The sequence below is a fragment of the Phacochoerus africanus genome, chromosome 14, assembly GCF_016906955.1.
Source record: "Phacochoerus africanus isolate WHEZ1 chromosome 14, ROS_Pafr_v1, whole genome shotgun sequence".
NCBI lineage: Eukaryota > Metazoa > Chordata > Mammalia > Artiodactyla > Suidae > Phacochoerus > Phacochoerus africanus.
In genome coordinates, this window is record NC_062557.1 from 16,875,325 (window position 1) to 16,895,245 (window position 19,921).

Below are 19,921 nucleotides of genomic sequence, written 5' to 3' on the forward strand. Positions count from 1 at the left end.
GGATAATAGAGATGTGGTCACTTTAGTTTTATACTTTTCCACTAACACATGTCAGTGGTGTTGGCATTCATTCACCCACTCATTTACTCAACAAATATTCACTGAGTACCTCCCTATGACCAGCTCTCTGCTAAGCACTGGAGACACACTAAACAAACTCCCTACTCTTCTGGAGCTCAGAACTCAGAGAAAATCAAACATGCTCAGCAGGAAACCAAAATATATACAAGAAAAAAATAAAATTTCAAAAAGCGGCAAATGCATCAAGAAAATAACGTAGGATAAAGAAAGAGCATCCGTGAGGGGAGGGTGTTTTCTTTAGCAAAAGTGGTCAAGAAAGGCCTCTCTGAGGGGCATTTCAAAATGATATGAAGGCGTGAGTCATGGGAAGATGTAGGGGACGAGTATTCCAAAAAGAGTCCACAAGAGTTGGACAGACCTCAGCCTCTTAAAGAAACAGCAGGAAGAGAGAGGAAAGCGGAGAGGGATGGAGAGGTGGTTGGAAACGCAGAACAGCCACCATAGGGAGTGTGACTGTCATTCTCCATGTGGTGGGAAGCCACCGGAGGACCGTGAGCAGAAAAAGATCATCCTGGCCATTGAAAGGAGCACAGACAGTAAGGGAACAAGATCAGAAAGAGACCAATCAGGAAGCAATTACGATAATCCAAACAGCAGAGGGCAAGGAGGTAGATCTGGATGGGTGCGGTGTCCACAGTGTGGTCAGACCCTCGATGTACTCAGAGGACTTGATGTGAAGGCGTGGGGGGGCAGCAGAGAAGGACAGGAAGCCTTTGCTCTGAGCAACTGGATCTCCATGGACAAAGTCTAAATGTGCTGACCACTGGCCATGCCCCTTCACTGACCCTTCAGCCATGCATGTCTGGTTAACATCTCCAACCAGGTTAACTAGGTAGCCATGTGCTAATCACTGTATAAAAAGGATGGAGTCCTGTCTTCTGTATGGTTGTTATCTAAAAGTTAACTCCTGACCCCTGGAAAACACCCCAAGGGCAGGGGTAGCAAAACAGTGAACATTATTACTGCGTAACAGTGGGTGTGGCGAGGGAAGCATGCTGGAGATCTCAGGTCTAAAGACACTTTTACCAATCCCAGAGGCCGTGCCACCTCAGGCCCATCCCTTTTTGTCTCTGGTGCTCTCTTTTCGTTGTTGTTGTTCTCTTTTCAGGGCCACACCTGCTGCACATGGAAGTTCCCAGGCTAGGGGTCTAATCAGAGCTACAGCTGCCGGCCTATACCACAGCCACAGCAATGTGGGATCGGAGCTGAGTCTGTGACCTACACCACAGCTCACAGCAACACTGGATCTTTAGTCTGCTGAGCGAGGCCAGGGATCAAACCCTCATCCTCATGGATACTAGTCGGGTTCATTAACGCTGAGCCACAATGGGAACTCCCTCTCTGGTGCTCTCTTAAGGTCCAGTGACTCTTTGAGTCTCTGTCACATCCCTATTCAAGAAGTTATCATTCATTGTTCCCTAGTACTTAACAGGTCTAACCCAGCCACATCAGCAAAGCACTGGAGACTCCCGACAAGCTGCTTCCTTTCCCCCATGTTCTCCGATGTGGGCGTAACACTTATCTCGGAAGCGGTTAGGATTAAATGAGATAATATATGTGAAAGAACCATGCATAGTGGATGCTCGATACAAGTTGGTTTCCTTCCTCCTTATCTTCATGCCAAAGACTTCCTGTACTAGGAATGTCCACCCCCTCACACCCCTACCCACCTCAGGGTGAGACCCTTTGGCTCTACAGGACATAGTGCAGAAATCCCTGGCCAGGAGACAGGAGCCCCCAGGGCTAGACCCCACCAATGCCACTAAACTGGTTGTATGATCTTAGGCAAGTCACTTCACCTCTCAGGGCCTCCCTTTTTGCTCCTGTGTAAAACAAAGGGTATTGGATTAGATGCTTTTCAAGGTGCCGCCAGTCCTGAAAGTATGTATTCCAGGCAGAAAGCAACAGCAAGGTGACTAATACTCTAGGAAGCCTAGCTAGCATCCCAGGGCCCAAACCCCTCATACAATGCACACATGTCCATTTCCTCCTCATGTCCTAACTAATATTTGGTTCAAATGCTGCCTCTCAAGTTCTGGAAAATTTTATCAGCAAAAGTTCCACCTCACCCCCCATCTGACTCATTCAGTATAGAAAGGAGGCAAGCCTGTACCAAGCTCTGAGGCCCAGCCCAGCAGCACCCTGCTGGTGACCTCCTTGACATCCATCTGTCCAGTTCTGGTACTTTTCCTCCCCTTATATCTTGTGGGTAGAGACAGCAGGCGGCGGTGCTGTCGCCAGCACTTGTTGCCAGTCTGTCTTGCTAGAAAGGCAAACTGGTCCCAGCATTTTGGAAGACAATTTCACAAAACCTATTAACATTTAAATTTAAAATATTCGTGTCCTGGAGTTCCTGTCGTGGCACAGCAGAAACGAATCCAACTAGGAACCCTGAGGTTGTGGGTTTGATCCCTAGCCTTGCTCAGTGGGTTAAGGATCCGGTGTTGCGGTGAGCTGTGGTATAGGTCACAGATGCAGCTTGGATCTGACATTGCTGTGGCTGTGGCATAGGCCAGCAACTGTAGCTCCGATTGGACCCCTAGCCTGGGAATCTCCATATGCCACAGGTGCAGCCCTAAAAAGCAAAATAAAAATAAAAATTAAATATTCATGTCCTTTGACCCAGCAGCTTTGGTCTAAGAAATTCAACCTAGGAGTTCCCACTGTGGTGTAACAGGATCAGAGGTATCTCTGCAGCGCTAGGATGAAGGTTCAATCCCTGACCTGGCACAGTGGGTTAAGGATCCAGAGTTGCCACAGCAGCTGCGGAGGTCAAAACTTCAGTTCAGATTTGATCCCTGGCCTGGGAAGTCCATATGCTGTGGGCCAGCTAAAAAAAGAAAAAAAAAAATCAACCTATAGAAACACTTGAACAAATGTGCATAATAATGAACAAGGATGTCCCCTGCAGCTTCATTTGGTGGCAGCAGATAACTGGAAATGATCCCAACATCTACCAACAGGGAATTGATTAAGAAAATTCAGGTATATCCATATTACAATATGCCTTCTGGCTAGAATTACAACTCTTGGAATAAACAGTAATGAAAAGCCATGAACTAACATAAAAAAATGCCCATGGCATATTAAGTGACATGAGCCTATTGTGGATGTCCTGCTTAAGAAACAACAACAACGATAAATAATTATATACGGTGACATATATGTAGGAAAAAAAACCTGGAGAACATGTTACTAGTGGTTGTCTTTAAGGACCAGACTACAAAGGACTTGCACTTTCTTTCTACATTATTCCTGCACTTCTTGACCTTTCCTTTTTTTTTTTTTTTTTTTTTTGTAAAACAGACTGAATTATTCTTATAAGCTAAAAGAAAATTAAAGCTAATTTAAAGTATTCTCTGTTCTGCCTCAGTCTCTACTTTTGCATTCATTTAAATGGAGGCTCTCCAGGAATTCCCATCGTGGCTCAGCGGTTAAGGAACCCGACTAGTATCCATGAGGACTTGGGTTTGATCCCTGGCCTCGCTCAGTGCATTAAGAATCCAGCGTTGCTGTGAGCTGTGGTGTAGGTCGCAGACGCGGCTCGGATCCCGTGTTGCTGTGGCTCTGGCAAAGGCCGGCAGCTGTAGCTCTGATTAGACCCCTAGCCTGGGAACCTCCATATGCCACTGGTGCTGCCCTAATAAAAATAAAAAATGGTTTTTAAATAAAATAAATAAATGGAGTCTCCCCAGAGCATGTGGACTCTTTATAAACAGAGCACCTTCAGCATCAAAACCTGGTAATATCTTGGAATCCCAAAGTTCTCAATGAGAACTCCACAAAAAGCTTGGTCCATTCCACTCCCACAGCCCTCAGGAATCTCCCAGGAAAGAGCATGGTCTGTCCTCAACTTGCAGGAATCCCAGAATGGAGACACCATATTCCCCTCCCCTCTGGGGAGTTGGTCAAACCTGCCCCTTGCAGGTGACTCCAGCCCAGGCTGAATCTGGAGGAGTTTATCACATGTGGTGGCTAAAGCAGGGGTTTGGTACCATCAGTGGATCTCATAGACATGGGTTTTCTCTATCCAAGAATCCCATCAGTAAAAGATTTAAGGTTGACCACAGGGACTTTTAAAGTGGCTACTGAATGTGCCTTTCGCCAAACTTCTGAACTCTTCCGGTGCAAATTTTTTCAAGCTTGTTTTTAACTGTAGATCTCCCTTTTTCCCCCAAAGAAATCCCTAAATGAAATTGCACATTATTAATCTGATAAAGGAAAAGTTTCTCCAGTTGAAGGTTGGGAGGGGCAAGAGCAAACTGAAGTTTTTCTCAACCCTTTGCAACCCCTGAGACACCAACAGTCTGAGCCCAAGGTAAGAGGACTGTTTAAAGTCACCCAGCAAATTGACAAAGAAGCCTGCAGAGCCATGAGTCAAATATTGGCTCCTCAATTCCAAACCCCCAATTCTTTTCACCCTGAAGGGTTTTTATCTACATGAAAAATAGTGGCTTTTATGAGTTCCCACCGTGGCTCAGCAGAAATGAATCTGACTAGCATCCATGAGGACACAGGTTCGATCCCTGGCCTCGCTCAGTGGGTTAAGGATCCGGCGTTGCTCAGAGCTGTGGGTCGCAGACATGGCTCAGATCTGACGTTGCTGTGGCTGTGGCGTAGGCCATCAGCTGTAGCTCTGATTCGACCCCTAGCCTAGGAACCTCCACATGCCACAGGTGAGGCCCTAAAAAGACCAAAAAAAAAAAAATAGTGGCTTTTGTAAGTTGAAAAATATAACACAAATTTAGGTAAAGGAATACACACACACACACACACACACACACACACGAATTATTATTTATGCAAGGGGAAAAAATTCTGAGTAGAACACACCATCTGATTTATAGTGAGCATTACAAGGAATAGAATTAGAAGGGAACCAGACATTTCACTCTTCAGTGAGTGGCTTTCTTATAAATAGCACATATCATCTCAGTCTCCCCTTGGATATTTGAATATCTTCACTAACTGGGCTAAGAAATGCTGGCAAGGAGGAGGAAGAGTCTTTTTGTGGGAACATGAGAGAAAACCAGAAAGAAAGACTTAGAGTAGGTTTTGGGTTTTTTTTTCCCAAAGGTGCTACCCCAAATTTTTAAAGGTAGATTAGCTCCAGGTTTACTTAGCTTCTGGCTCCAAGTTTTGTGACATATCATATTTGCCCACATTTGCTTTAAGGACCAAGAATAATAAAAGGGCTGGTTGCTGCAAAATCCTCTCTGATATCGAGGATATTACTACTTAGCACTCTGGAAATCTAACACTTATAGGTGGCCCAAATGGATCCATCAAATTTGAAAATGTACACACTGAAAGCTGGATCTGGACCTAACAGATATAGCTGTAAAGGTAACTGTCTCACACCTGAGGAAGATGGAATAGTCTCAGATAACCTCTTAGCATTCTGATACAAGCAACAACATGGCTGAGTCTCAAATGCATTATGCTAAGTGAAAAAAGCCAGACCTGAAACACTACACACTGCATGATATCATTTATACGACATTCTGTAAAAGGTAGAACTAAAGGGACAGGACACAGATCATTGGTTGCCAGGAACTAGGGAACAGGGCGGGGGAATGGAACTGATGACAAAGGAGCTCATGGGACCTGTTTAGTATGATGGAAATATTCTGTATCTCGATTATGCTGATGATTACTTGACTGCATGCATTTGTCAAAGTTCATTTTTAGGTACACCTAAAAAAGATTTATTTTACTGTTCATAAATTATACCTAAATAAACTTAAATTTGGAAAAAGAGTGTTGCTGGGAATGCTGTGTGCATAGAGAAAAAGGCAGATTTCATAAATTTTTCGCTGGAAAGTCTGACATTTAAATAAACACCAGTTTACACAGGGAGAACAGAGAGCGTCATTTCCCTGCTTCCACCTGCTTTTCCATTCATGACCTGAGCTCCATCCGCCACAATGACATTCCCACTCAGGAAGGTAGAAGAGGCAATGGGGTGAAGTGGCAGGCCAGCTCTGTGGGCAGCAGCGGGGACTGGATCAAACCAGTCAGTTTATCCCTGAAGCTGCTCAGTCACTCCCCCAGTCAATTATCTGTCTGCTGATTCATGAGTTGTGGTTCCTGTGGGCATGCTTCCTGGCTATTGCTGCCAGCAAGGGCAGAAGCAGTCTTAGGGCTGGAAGGGGATGATAACCAGAAATCCTGAGTGAGGTGTGGCACTGCAGAGGAGGCATTTCCACTAGGAAATTCCAGAGCCATTATCCAGACTCCCCCTCCTCACCGTTGCCTCCTTGTCCCATCTTCACGCTGTTCCCAGGAGACCTCTGCCACTCACACTCACAATTTGGAGGGCGGTAAAGCAGAATGCTGCCCTCCTGTGTCTCTTTTCCCAGGAGGGGAAAAAAAGGCAGACACTTCACAGAGGGTCCCTTGACTTTTCAACACCCTCAGATCAGAGGTCTAAATGGTGCAGAAGTGCAGAAGTCCAAGTGCCCACAGAACTCGTGATCTTGGCTACAGTCTAATACACTCCAGCGTGCCTGGATGGAGCACTTGAGGATCGTTTATAAATGAACGCAGATATCCAAATATTAAAGCAAGGTGCACTGGTTCTACATGCCATTTCATAGCCATCCACAGGAATTTATTTTGCCCCCTTTGTGCCAGCCACTGAGCATAGAGTGTTGAACAAAATAGACACGTCCTTCTCCTCATGGTACCTCAGATCCTGTGAATGTCTTTTACTTTCCTCTTTTCCCAGGGACAGGACTTAAAGTTTTCTCATGAATAAAGCAAATACATGGGATTCTCTCCTCCCTGGGCTCTTCTGCGGGTTCTTGCTGGGTGAGAACCACTGAGAGATATGACATGCTACCAGTGTGGAATAGGCTAAAATAAGGAGTCCCCTGCTACATAGCTGGGGAAAGAGGGACTCTTTTGGTCTCATTCTGGGGACCTGAATTGCTTTCATGCATGAGGCAGTAACGATTTTGCCCCCAGTACATTGCAGATACCGTGGATAGGAAGAATGACAGTAGTAGTTGCCACTTATTGAAAAATTATTTTGTGTCTTTATCTCATTTAATTGGCATAATCATAGAAATATGTTTTCTCCACTTTAGAGATGAGGAAACTGAGGAACAGAGAGATTAAGAAACTTGTCCAAGGTAAAACAGCCAATAAATAGCAATATCAAGACCCAAGGAGTCACTGTGGCACAACAGGATTCACCATGTCTCTGGAGTGCTGGGGCATAGGTTCAATCCCCAGCCCACCACATTGGGTTAAGGACTCTGTGGCTCAGAGTCTTGGATCTAATCCCTGGTTTGGGAATTCCAAATGCCTCCAGGCAGCCAGAAAAGAAAAAAAGAAAAAGAAAAAGGAAACAAAACCACAATTGTTTAAAAAAAAAAGACTTAAACACCACATCTGACTGGCTTTAAACCATAGCTGCCCTTTTCCCCACCCAACAAGCCTTCCTCCTAGGTCTCTTCAGCCTCTGAGGGTTCCTGCAGAGGGCTTCAGTTGAACAGTTTCCAGGATATAAATTCAGGAGGAGAAATCAGTACCTCCTTCCTTCCTTCTTTCTTTCTTTCCTTCCTTCCTTCTTTCTTTCCTTCTTTCTTTCTCTCTCTCTTTTTTCTTTCTTTCCTTCCTTCCTTTCTTCCTTCTTTCTTTCCTTTTTTGGTCTTTTTAGGGCCTCACCCATGGCATATGGAAGTTCCCAGGCTAGGGGTTGAAAGAGGTGGAGGAAGAGACACTAAAATAAAAAATACTTGGAGTTCCCGTTGTGGCGCAGTGGTTAACGAATCCGACTAGGAACCATGAGGTTGCGGGTTCGGTCCCTGCCCTTGCTCAGTGGGTTAAGGATCCCGAGTTGCCGTGAGCTGAGGTGTAGGTTGCAGACGCGGCTCGGATCCCGCGTTGCTGTGGCTCTGGCATAGGCCGGTGGCTACAGCTCCAATTCAACCCCTAGCCTGGGAACCTCCATATGCCGAAGGAGCGGCCCAAGAAATAGCAACAACAACAACAATTAAAAAAATAAATAAAATAAAATAAAATACACTCTTTTGGAGTTCCCGTCGTGGCTCAGTGGTTAACGAATCCAACTAGGAACCATGAGGTTTCGGGTTCAATCCCTGGCCTTGCTCAATGGGTTAAGGATCCAGCATTGCCGTGAGCTATGGTCTAGATTGCAGACGCAGCTTGGATCCCGAGTGGCTGTGGCTGTGGTGTAGGCTGGCGGCTACAGCTCCAATTCGACCCCTAGCCTGGGAACCTCCATATGCCGTGGGAGCGGCCCTAGAAAAGGCAAAAAGACAAAAAAAAAAAAAAACACTCTTTTTCTTCACCAAATGAACCACGCACCATGCTAGGTTCCATCTTGTTACCCTACTTCTAAAACTGTAAGAAAATATAATGATTAGACTCAGACATCTTTCTGAAATTCAGGAAGTTGTAGATGTAAAAAGAAAGAAAGAAAAAGTTTTAAATTCATGGAAAAAGGCATCTGTGTAGGAGAGAGGTGAGTTGCCTCTGGATTTCTCCATTACCCCCATCAACAGCAGACAGCATCTAAATCAAGGCTCTAACCTCTCCCAGGGCAGAATGACGGAGATTCATAATTTTGTGCCATTGCAGAATAAAGGCATCAGTTGACTTGTTTGAGCATTTATCACATAGGAAGACTCGGCAGTAAAACTTAGCCCCCTATATATTATTTGTAACTCCTTCATCAAGTTATGGATCATAAATTGTGGTGATGGTTTCATGAGTCTATAATTATATCCAAACTCAAGTAATATACATTAAATATATACAGCTTTTTGTTGTCAATCATACTTCAATGAAGTGTTAAAAAAAAAAGATACTGTTGCCCTGTCAGGTACAATCTCTTATACACGAGTCATCAAGTCTTTCTGAATAATTATTCTCCAAATGGGCTTAGCAATAAATCTTACTTTAAAAAAATATCCTCTGCAGGCTCTAAATTGCTTTACAGTGAGTACCACTCTTTTCTTTTAAGGTAATATGTGCACACCTGTTGAGTCCTCTGCAGAGGAACGTTGCTGTGTATCAGGAGCCAGAGTTCTCCCTGGAAAGGTCACTCGGGCTCCGGAAAGACCAAGGGCAGCACCCCTGGGCTGTGCTCTGCCCCTCCCAGCACCAATGAGGCCGAGTGCCAGCTGCCTCGGCAGTTGATAGCGGGTGCAGCGGCCGGACAGACAAAGCCAGGAAGCCAAGCCAGCTCCAGGGGACCCCTGGTGTGGCTGCTCGCCGACACCGGAGACCTTTTCGGATGCTGGGTTTGTCCCGGAAGCAGAGGCACGGCTGCCGCCCGGGGACCCTGTAGGAGGCAGAGCCCTCGTCCTCCTCAGAATTGCTCCCGCTGGGAGCCACCAAGTAAAAAACAAAAATCTGGAAAAAGTATAACACAAGGAGAAAAAGGAATGCGGAGTAACGGGTAAACCTGCGCGCGCACATTCTCTTATCCGAGAAGCTACAAGCACATCCCTCTGTCAAGATGCGGGACCAGCTCCGGGAAGCCCCAGCTCGCCTCGGCTACCGGACCCAGTCTGCCTTCGCGCGGCCGGGACCACCTGCGACGCGCGCAACCCGGGCTGAACTCGGGGCTCAGAGATGCGCCCCCGGCGCCGCGCTCGCCGACACCGCGAGCAGGCGCCTAACCTCGCTAACTAAGGGCTCGCTTCGGCGTCGCGGACGACCCGCCCCTAGGTAGCCCCTCGCCGTTGCCACAGCCGAAGGTCCCCAGCCTGGTCCTGAGCACTCCGAGCTCAGCCGCGCAGGACCCGCCCGCCCGCTTTCCCCGCTCCAAGTCTGCACACGCGGCTGCGGCAGAATGCGCGGCACGGCTCCCCGAAGAGCTGCGTCCCGCCGAGCGGGAGCCTCACTCACCTCCGACGCCGACGCCCGCCAGCGCCCCCACCACCAGCACAGCGGCCCAGAGCGGCCGCGCTCGCATCTCGTCCACCCGCTGCCGCCCTCCGCCTCAGCCGTGCCCTCCCTCCCCACAGCGAGCAGCGGCGCCTGCGGCCGCTTTTCCCGCAGCCAGAGGGGAGGGAACGCTGTGGGTGGGACGCAACGGGGCGGGCCGTGGACTTGCGCTTCCTCCCCTCAGGTCCTTTGCTGGACCCTCCAGAACAGAGAGGGAAGTTGGAAACCGTCGCTCCTCTCTCGCCGCCTCAGCTCAGCCCGCGAGGATCCTCCTGCCTGCAAGTCAGGCACGACTGAGACCCGGGGCGAGCGAGGGCGCATCCTCCACAGATGTCCTGGTCCCAGGGTCCACGCCGGCACCTGGTATGCTTAGAAAATCCAGGCGCCTGTGGCCCCTCTCCGGACCTAGGTCATCTCCCCGGAGACGCCCACGTGGCTCTTTTTCTTTCTTTCTTTTTTTTTTTTTCTCTCTCTCTCACCTGAATTCTCCTTGGGCACTTTCTGTCCGAAGCTTGAGTTTCATTCACTCACATATTCGTGCATTTACTTGACAAACCTATTGAATGCCTACTCGGTGCCAGGCACGGGCTTAGTCCTTTATTATTCACTAATTTTTATCTGGGGAGTAGTTTGGTTTTCCCGTAGACCATAAGCCTCTAGAGGACAAAACCACATCTTAAGTTTGTGTGTGCAGTTGAAGTCCACAAAGGGACTTTCTCTTCAAATGCTCGCTCAGAGTATCTGATAAAAGTTTCAGAACACAGTCAATATACGGCCTCCACGCAAACCTACAGGCCTTGGAACTTTACTGCATTCTCTTCAAAGCCCTCCTGCTTCTCCCCAATCCTGCCTCATAGACTCTGGGTCTTCCCCAAACTAGAAACTTCAAAGTTCAAAGGCAGAATTTGGATATCTCTCCAGTTCCTGGGCTCCTCTAAAGGCTTTCTGGCTGCCTGGAAAACCTGTTGCTTCCTCAAGCCCTCAAGACACACAAGATGCCTGAAAACTGGCCCAGGCTCAGATCTCCAGCCTAGCCCTAGAATATACTTAGCATTCCCAAACACTCCAGGCCTTTCTATCTGACTGATCTTACTTCTTTTTTCTGCTTGGAAAATTCCACTTATCTTTCAAAACATCTCGGATGTCACCTCTTCCAAGTAATCTTGTCTGATGCCCCCACCCTCAGCAGAGGTGGGCATTCCCTCCTCAGACCTCCCAATAATAGGATACACCAAAAGAACAGCATGCATCAGCAGAAATGTCAGGAGGGATTTGCAAGGGGTCAGGGGAAAAGCCAGCCTCCAAAGGGTAGCTGGGCTTCCTCACCTGAGCTCCATTAACCTCTCCTAGCTGCTGGAGGGCCTCCAGGTCAGAAGCCAGTGGCCCCGTGCAAAATTCAGATCTCACAGTCTGATTACATCTCTGCCTAGATATTTACATATTTGCTTAATTCATATATATGTGTGTATATATATGTGTATATGTGTATATACACTTTATATATAAAACCAATCTTCCATTTACCAGTATCTCCTCACCCTGGATCTCTGGCACCAACCACTTGGGGGTGGGCACTGGTCAAGTAAATACGCCATCCAAGTTTCTAGCCCCTTCAGTCTGAAGAACTTTCTTTAGCAGATCTTGTAATGAAGGTCCACTGGCAACAAATATTCTCAACTTTCATTTGTTTCATCCTCAGTTTTAATGACATTTCTTATATATAGATTTGTAGGTTAACAGATTTTTTTTCAGTACTTTAAAGATGTTGTCCCATTGCAAATCAACTATACTTCAATAAAACTTTAAAAAATGAAAAAAAAATTAAAAAAGAGGTTGTCCCACTGTTTTTTGGCCACTGATGAGAAGTCAGCCATCATTTTCATTTACATTCTTATTTTCTGTCTTTTCCCTCTGGCTTTTTTTTTTTCTTTTTTTGAAACAAAGAAGTTTCAAAATACCAGAGTTTCCTTTTATTCTTTGCTCAGTTTCCTCCACTGTTAACATTTTCTATTACATATTGTAATTATTAAAATTATCATTGATATGATACTATTAACTAATCTAGACACAATATTTGAATCTTGCTAGTATTCCACTAAGTCCTTCTTCTAGTCCAGGATCCAATCCAGGATCCCCTGTCGTATTGTCATCATGTCTCCTTAGTCTCCTTCAATCTATGGCCTTTTCTTTCTTTTCTTTCATCACCTTGACACTTTTGTGTCAGCAATTATGCCAGTTATTGTGTAGTATGTCCCTCAGTTTGGTTGTTCTAAGGTTGTCTCATGATTGTATTGGGACATTCTAAACAAGAATATCACAAAAATTATGTGCCTTGTCAGTACATCATATCAGGAGGTACATAACAATATGTCATTTTTTACAATGTTAACATTGATCACATAGTTAGGGTGGCGTCTGCCAGGTTTCTTTAGTATAAAATAACAATCTTGGAGTTCCCGTTGTGGCGCAGTGGTTAACAAATCCGACTAGAAACCATGAGGTTGCAGGTTCGGTCCCTGCCCTTGCTCAGTGGGTTAAGGATCCCGAGTTGCCGTGAGCTGAGGTGTAGGTTGCAGACGCGGCTCGGATCCTGCGTTGCTCTGGCTCTGGTGTAGGCTGGTGGCTACAGCTCCGATTCGACCCCTAGCCTGGGAACCTCCATATGCCATGGAAGCAGCCCAAAGAAATAGCAAAAAGGTAAATAAATAAATAAATAAATAAATAAATAAATAAATAAAATAACAATCTTTCTCTTTGAAATGAATAAAAACTTTATGAGAAGATGCTTCAAGTCTATGCAAATACCCTGTTTCTCTTCATACTATCACCCATTAGTTTTAGCATCCATCATGGTTCTTAATTGCAATTAGTGTGATGTTTGGTTAATAGTGATTTTCTATTTCCTTTTTTCCTTCTACAGCTATCAACTGGTATTCCACAATAAGGAAAACTTGCCCCCTTCACTCTCATTCTTAAAATTCATTTATTTATTTATATCTGTATTAATTCTTGGATATTTATTTTATTCAATGAGTTATAATCCAATACTATCATTATATATTTTGTTGCTCAAATTATCTCTAGCTGCTTCCTTTTTTCTTTTTTTTTTTTTTTTTGGCTGCACCTGCAGCATGTGGAAGTTCCCTGATCCAGAGATCAAACCTGTGCCACAGCAGCAACCTGAGTCACTGCAGTGATAATGCCAGGTCCTTAACCCAGTGAGCCACACGGGAACTCCTGTCTCTAGCTGCTTTTAAGCTTACTCTTTATCTTTGTTTTTTTTAGCATCTTGACTGTAAAGTGAATAGTTTTTGCTTTCTTCATATTTATCCTGCTTGGGGTTAATGAGACTCCTAGATATATAAGTGGTTTATTTTTCACCAAATATAGGAAATCCTCAGCCATTATTTCTTCCAATATTTTTTCTGCCCATTCTCTTTCTCCTTACCTTCTGAAACTCCAATTACACATATTTTAGATACTATCTAAAGTAAAGTAAGTATCCCATAGAATACTGAGGCTCCAGGCTTCTTTAAATCATTTTTTGTTGTTTTTCAGTTAAATAGTCTAGTGATCTCTCTTCAAGTGTCCCAATCCTTTCTTTTGCACCCTCTAATATGCTGTTAAGCCTAGCCAGGAAATTTTTCAGACATTGTGTTTTAAGTTCTAGAATTTCTCTTTGCTTCTCTTTCATAGTTTCAATTTCTCTGCAGAGATTACCCATATCTTCAATCCTTATGTCTGTATTTTCCTTTGATACCTCAAAGATGTCTACAGCCACTATTTTAAAATTCCAGTCTGCTAGTTTTTTTTATTAAGTATAGTCAATTTACAATGTTGTGCCAATTTCTGCTCTATAGCAAAGTGACCCAGTCAACACATAAATACATTCTTTTTCTCATGTTATCTTCCACCATGTTCTATCCCCAAAAATTGGCTAGTTCCCTATGCTATACAGTAGGGTCTCATTGCTTATTCATTTTAAGTGTAATGGTTTGCATCTACTAGCCCCAAACTCCCAGTCCATCCACTCCCTCCCACTCCTAGGCAACGGCTAGTCTATTCTCTCTGACTGGAAGTATGTTTCTTTTTGTCAATAGGTCCATTTGTCAGTCTGCTAATTCTGACTCATCTCAGGAACTGTTTCTCTTTACTGATTTTTTTTTTTAGTGGGTTCCAATTTCCTGCTTCTTCACATGTATAATAATGTTAGATTATATACTAATCATTGTGAATTATTCATTTCAGAGTTTATATTTTCACTTGAGTATTGAATTTTGTTCCATTAGGCAATTAAATTACTGGCAGGTTATCTTTTTTTTTTTTTTTTTTTTTTTTAATGGTTGCACTCACAGCATATGGAAGTTCCTGGGCCAGGGATTGAATCCGAGCCGAAGCTGCAACCTACACTGCAGCTGTGGCAATGCCGGATCCTTTAACCCATTGCACCAGGCCAGGGATTGAACTGGTACCTCCTCAGCAACCTGAGCCACTGCGGTTGGTTTCTTAACCCACTGTACCACAGTGGGAACTCCAGCAGGTTATCTTGATAGGTTGGATTTATTCTTTTTCAGGGCTGCCATTTTTAATTTTATCCTTAGCCTTAGGGTATTTGGGTTTTGTTTGTTTGTTTGTTTGTTTGTTTTTGTTTCATTATGTTTTTACTGTAGAACATGGTCCTTACTCCTAAGGTGTGGACTTTCTGTATCATCTAACTACCCAAGTTGTTCAGTGAGATCTTTTTATTCTGACTGGGCTAAAACTCCAATAACTCTAAGCCATGTGCAACCTCTAGTGTTCTTTTCAGCTCTCATCTCCTCTCTGCTAAGCCTTATAGAGTCTCATCCTCATCCAAAGACCATGGAGATCACCCATGCAAACTTCTAGGGCCACCTCTGTGTTCAGCTCCTTCCTCTAAAAGCCTTTCCCACAAAATACAGGTTCTGCAGCAGCCCTGAACTGTTAAACCATCATGCACTTTTTAGGCTCCACCTTCTGGCACTGCAATCCAGAAAGCTCGGCAGACAGATGTAGGGCTCACTTCATGTGTTTACCTCCCCTCAAGGATTATATTTCTGCCATTCTAGTTATAATCTTTCCATTGTCAATGTCTAAAGCAGTTTCTCAAATATTTTATCTAAATTATTGTTATTTACTGTGGGAAAGAAAGTCCCATACTAGTCACGTTGTCATAGTCAGAAGCAGAAGTTCTATGATTATCTATCCAGCTCCATCTCTTTCACCATCTCCTCTCTGTAATGGACAGTAATATTGCATTCCCTGGTAGGCCCTGGGTAAATAAAATAATTTCTTCCCAACTCCCCAGTTGATAGGACCATGGAGGAGTATCCAACGCATGACAGACGGAAGATCTTCCCCAAGATGCATTTAAGATGCAAGAATCACATTATCTGGCTCCTTGATTGACCTTGGCCATGCTGACACCAAGATAGGGATCCATCCCTGTGCTTTCATCAATAGTCTGTCCCCTTGGGGAAGCCCCATTCTTATACAGTTCCTCATTGTCACCACCGTAAGTTGGAAGAAACAAGTTTGTGGCCATTTCTTGACCTTCAAGGTCATGCCTGTTTCACCTTTGTACTAAGACAGAAGGTCCCTGGATTCGGGTCCCTGCCTCACCTCTTTCTGGTTAGGTGATCTTGAAAAATTCTCCAAATCCTCTCTATACTCATTTTCCTTATCTGTAAAAAAATAAGAATCTTGGGAGTTCCCATTGTGGCACAGTGGGTTAAGAATCTGACTGCAGGAGTTTCATTGTGCTCAGGTGTTAAGGACCCTACATTGAATCTTCAATCCCCGGCCTCACTCAGTGGGTTGAGGATCTGACATTGCCGTGAACTGGGCGTAGGTAGCAGATGCAGCTCAGTTCCAGTGATGCTGTGGCTGTGGCACAGGCAGGCCTCAGCTGCAGCTTTGATTCAACCCTTGGCCTGGGAACTTCCATAAGCTGCAGGTATGGCCATAAAAAAAAAAAAGAAAGAAAGAAAGAAATAAAAAAAAGAATCCAACTGCAGTGGCTCAGATCACTGCGGATGGAGGTGTGGGTTTGACCCCCAACTTGCACGGTGGATTAAAGGATCCATCATTGTGGCTCAGATTCAATCCCTGGCCCGGGCACTTCCATATGCCTTGTATGCGACCATTAAAAAAAAAAAAAAAAAAGGAGTTCCAGTCATGGCTCAGTGGTTAAAGAATCCGACTAGGAACCATGAGGTTGCAGGTTCGATCCCTAGCCTCACTCAGTGGGTTAAGGATCCAGCACTGCTGTGAACTGTGGCGTAGGTCGCAGACACAGCTCAGATCTGGCATCGCTGTGGCTGTGGCATAGGCCGGTGGCTACAGCTCCGATTAGACCCCTAGCCTGGGAACCTCCACATGCCGCAGGTGTGGCCCTAGAAAAGACAGAAAGACGAAAAACAAAAGCAAGCAAACAAACAAACAAGCTGTTTCCTGCCCTTTTTCCCCACCTCCAATCCCACTCCACCCCCTCCCAACACACACATATATGAGGTTCTAGAAACCAAGGATATGAAAGCCTTTGGAATCTGAAAAGCACAGAGGAATATGATCTTCTTATCATTTGTGGAGAGATTGTAGCTCTGTCAATACAAATCCATTCCCTTAATTAAGGAGACGAAGTGTAAAGTATATTGATACAGCATCTCCTCCTACACATTTGGCAGAGGCTCTTCTGTCCAATGAGAGAGAGAGATGATCCAGCTGTTCTTTTGGCTTGGAGGAAATGGGCTTTTCAGAGTCCACACTGAGGGAAGATGCTATAGCGTGGAATTTCTAGGCTCTGGGGAGCTGTCTGAGAAACTACCCCCAGATTTTTATCAAGGTTGTGGAGGGATGAGCTCAGCCTTGGCATTTGACTTTCACTCACAAGCATGTATTAGGCACCGGCTGTAGGCTAGGGGCTTCTCCGCATACGAGGATATGGTAGTAAAGAGCACCAGACCCTGTCCTCCCAGAGCTTGAGCCCCACTGGGCCCAAGACAATCAAGTTCTGTCTTGGAGTGCACCCTCACATGAGCCAGACCTTTCTCTGCTAAAAAAAAAAAACCTAAGAGCCCAAGGACCCTCCATCCCAGCTCAGTATATACAGTACTTCCTGGTCAAGCTTGGATTCAAGCTCTGTGCCCACAGAAGGCATCCCATAACTGCTCACATCCCTCTCAGACCAATCCAGACACCTATCCCATCCAACTCCCAGCCGGGGTGATGCTTCATTCTAATAACAGAGCTGCTTCTTGGCTTCTTATCCCAAATTTCTGTTCTGGCATTTTTCTAGATTCCCAGTCACCGTCCTTGGGGATCCAGTGAATCCAAACTCACAGCTGGGATCCAGACATGTATTTCAGACTTCTCAGGCTGTCCTTAGCTTCCTGAGTCAGAGTAAGGTAAGGATTGCCTGCACACTAGTCAGGTGGCCAAGATTTGAATCTTAGCCCCACTATTCATTAGTTCAATGACCCTAGGCAAGTTGCTTAACTACACTAAACCTCAGTTTCCCCATCTGTAAAATGGGGGTTCAATGGAAAGAAGCCATTTAGCACAGTGATGGGCATATAATAAGTATTCAATAAACATGAGCTAGTTTCCCCGTAGGATCAATCCCCTATGCTGGATTCCCAATCTACTCCCAAATTCTGCCTAAAGGTCAAGATACTCATTGCTTTATTATTACTGCCTATCGCTAGCCTCCTGGGCTAGTTGACTTTAGCTAATTGAAGCAGGAGGATGTTACAGGCTATGGACAGGTCCCTTGCTGGTCAGACCGACCATCCTCTGATATAGGTCCTGGGTCAGGTCTCCTGCCCCTTGGCCAAACCATGGCTTATCCTTGGCATAAGTAGTGCAGCTGGGACAAGTGACACATTGTCCCAAGCTCATGGACCCCTCTTCTTGCCAACACCTAAAGCATCAGGGCACTTCTGAAGCCAGGGACAAAGTTTCTTCACCCCAAGTCCTTAGATGAGTTTCAAGGGATCTGTGAACCCCCTCTAATATGCAAAAGTTTGTGTGATATGTTTTCCACAGAAACAGTTCTTAATGTTCACTAGCTTCTTAAATTGGTATCTGATCCCATATGTTAAGAATCATTGAGAGTTCCCGTTGTAGCTCAGTGGTTAACAAATGTGACTAGGAACAATGAGGTTGCAGGTTTGATTCCTGGCCTTGCTCAGTGGGTTAAGGATCCGGCGTTGTCGTGAGCTGTGCTGTAGGTCGCAGACTCAGCTCAGATCTGGCATTGCTGTGGCTATGGTGTAGGCCGGTAGCTACAGCTCCAATTGGACCCCTAGCCTGGGAAACTCCATATGCTGTGGGTGCAGCCCTGGAAAAAGACAAAAAAAAAAAAATCATTGGAGTTCCCATCGTGGCTCAGCGGAAACGAATCTGACTAGCATCCATGAAGACACAGGTTCGCTTCCTGGCCTCACTCAGTGGGTTAAGGATCCAGTGTTGCCGTGAACCATGGTGTAGGTCACAGACATGGCTCAGATCTGGCATTGCTATAGCTGTGGTGTAGGCCGGCAGCTACAGCTACCAATTCCACCCCTAGCCTGTGAACCTCCATATGCCTCGGCTGTGGCCCTAAAAAGACAAAAAAAAAAATCATTACTTTGGGGAAATCCTAGAGTCTAGAACCTCATGAGGTGGGTAGGCATTCTCCTGGGCCACTGAGGACTCCGAGGGACCCCTCACTGCAGCTAATATCGACAGTATCCCCAGTGCCCTGTCACCACACCAGCTTCTCTATAGAAACAGGGCCCAGTCAATGCTCCCCCAAATCTGCCTGAATCCATTCCTCAATCCTTCCACCCAGTTCTGCCCACCAGGTAGGTTATCTCCACAGATCTCCTCCAGCCGGAGAATGGCATCCCCCACGTCCTCCACTGTGATGAGCTGCTGACCCAGGTCCTTTTCCCCAGAGCATGATTTTCTTCCAAGGGAAAGAACTAGGATTTGAGAGCCCCTTCTTTATAAATAAACAAATACCCTTCTTTTTATATACCACCCTCCTTACAAACATTGATCATCTCCTTTAATCCTCCTAATAACTCATTTCATAGAAGAGAAACTGAGGTTTGGTGGGATGAAGGGACAATTATTAATTGTTATTTATTGGCTGCCATTTATTTTGTCATTTTTATGTGCAAAACACTATGCTAAGAATGTTTTCAGGAGTTCCCATTGTGTCACGGCAGTAATGATCCTGACTGATATCCATGAGGACTCAGGTTCGATTCCTGGCCTCCCTCAATGGGTTAAGGAAACAGCATTGCCGCAAGCTTCTGCACATATCATAGATGCAGCTCGGATCTGGCACTGCTGTGGCTGTGGCTGTGGCCGGCAGACCCCTAGCCTGGGAACTTCCATATGCCACACGTGCTGCCCTAAAAAAAAAAAAGACAAGAAATAATGATTTCATACTGTATTTAATCAACACAAAATAGGCATGAGAATCCTGATTTTACAAGTAATAAAACAGAGGCTCAGAAAAACAGGCTAATTCGCTTACGAGCACCTGGGTGCTAAGTGGTAAAGCGGGGATTAAGGAACAGGTAGGTCTGACTCTACCGCCGCTGTCTCCTTTACGGTAATTTGGGCTATAGGTTGCCAGACACTCCAAATGCTTCAAGTGGTCAGTGCTATGTTCACGGGAGAAATTCCCATTGGAGCAAAACCGTCTCAGATGTCCCTTTCTGAGATAAAATTGGGAAGTCCATAAAGAAGTTGTCCCTAGGTCCCTGCAGCCCAGGCCAAGTCCAGGACTTCTGTGTACCCAGCCCAAGAAGTCCTTTTCTCCAGAAAAAGCCTTTTCCCTCCCCTCCCATTCCCTGGGGCTATTTCCAGGTTCTGCAACTTCCTGTCCTAACTATTACAAGAA

At 45.3% G+C, this 19,921-nt stretch overlaps 1 protein-coding gene across 1 annotated transcript in view; it reads right to left on the reverse strand.

Moving 5' to 3' along the window:
* The window catches only part of ITGB3 (integrin subunit beta 3), a 58,830-nt gene extending 48,406 nt beyond the window's left edge, over positions 1-10,424 (reverse strand). The window contains exon 1 of the mRNA XM_047757678.1: positions 9,967-10,424. Within this exon, the coding sequence (XP_047613634.1) occupies positions 9,967-10,033 (67 nt within the window). The 5' untranslated portion in view covers positions 10,034-10,424. The remainder of the gene's footprint in view (positions 1-9,966) is intronic.
* Between the last annotated feature and the right edge of the window lie 9,497 nt (positions 10,425-19,921).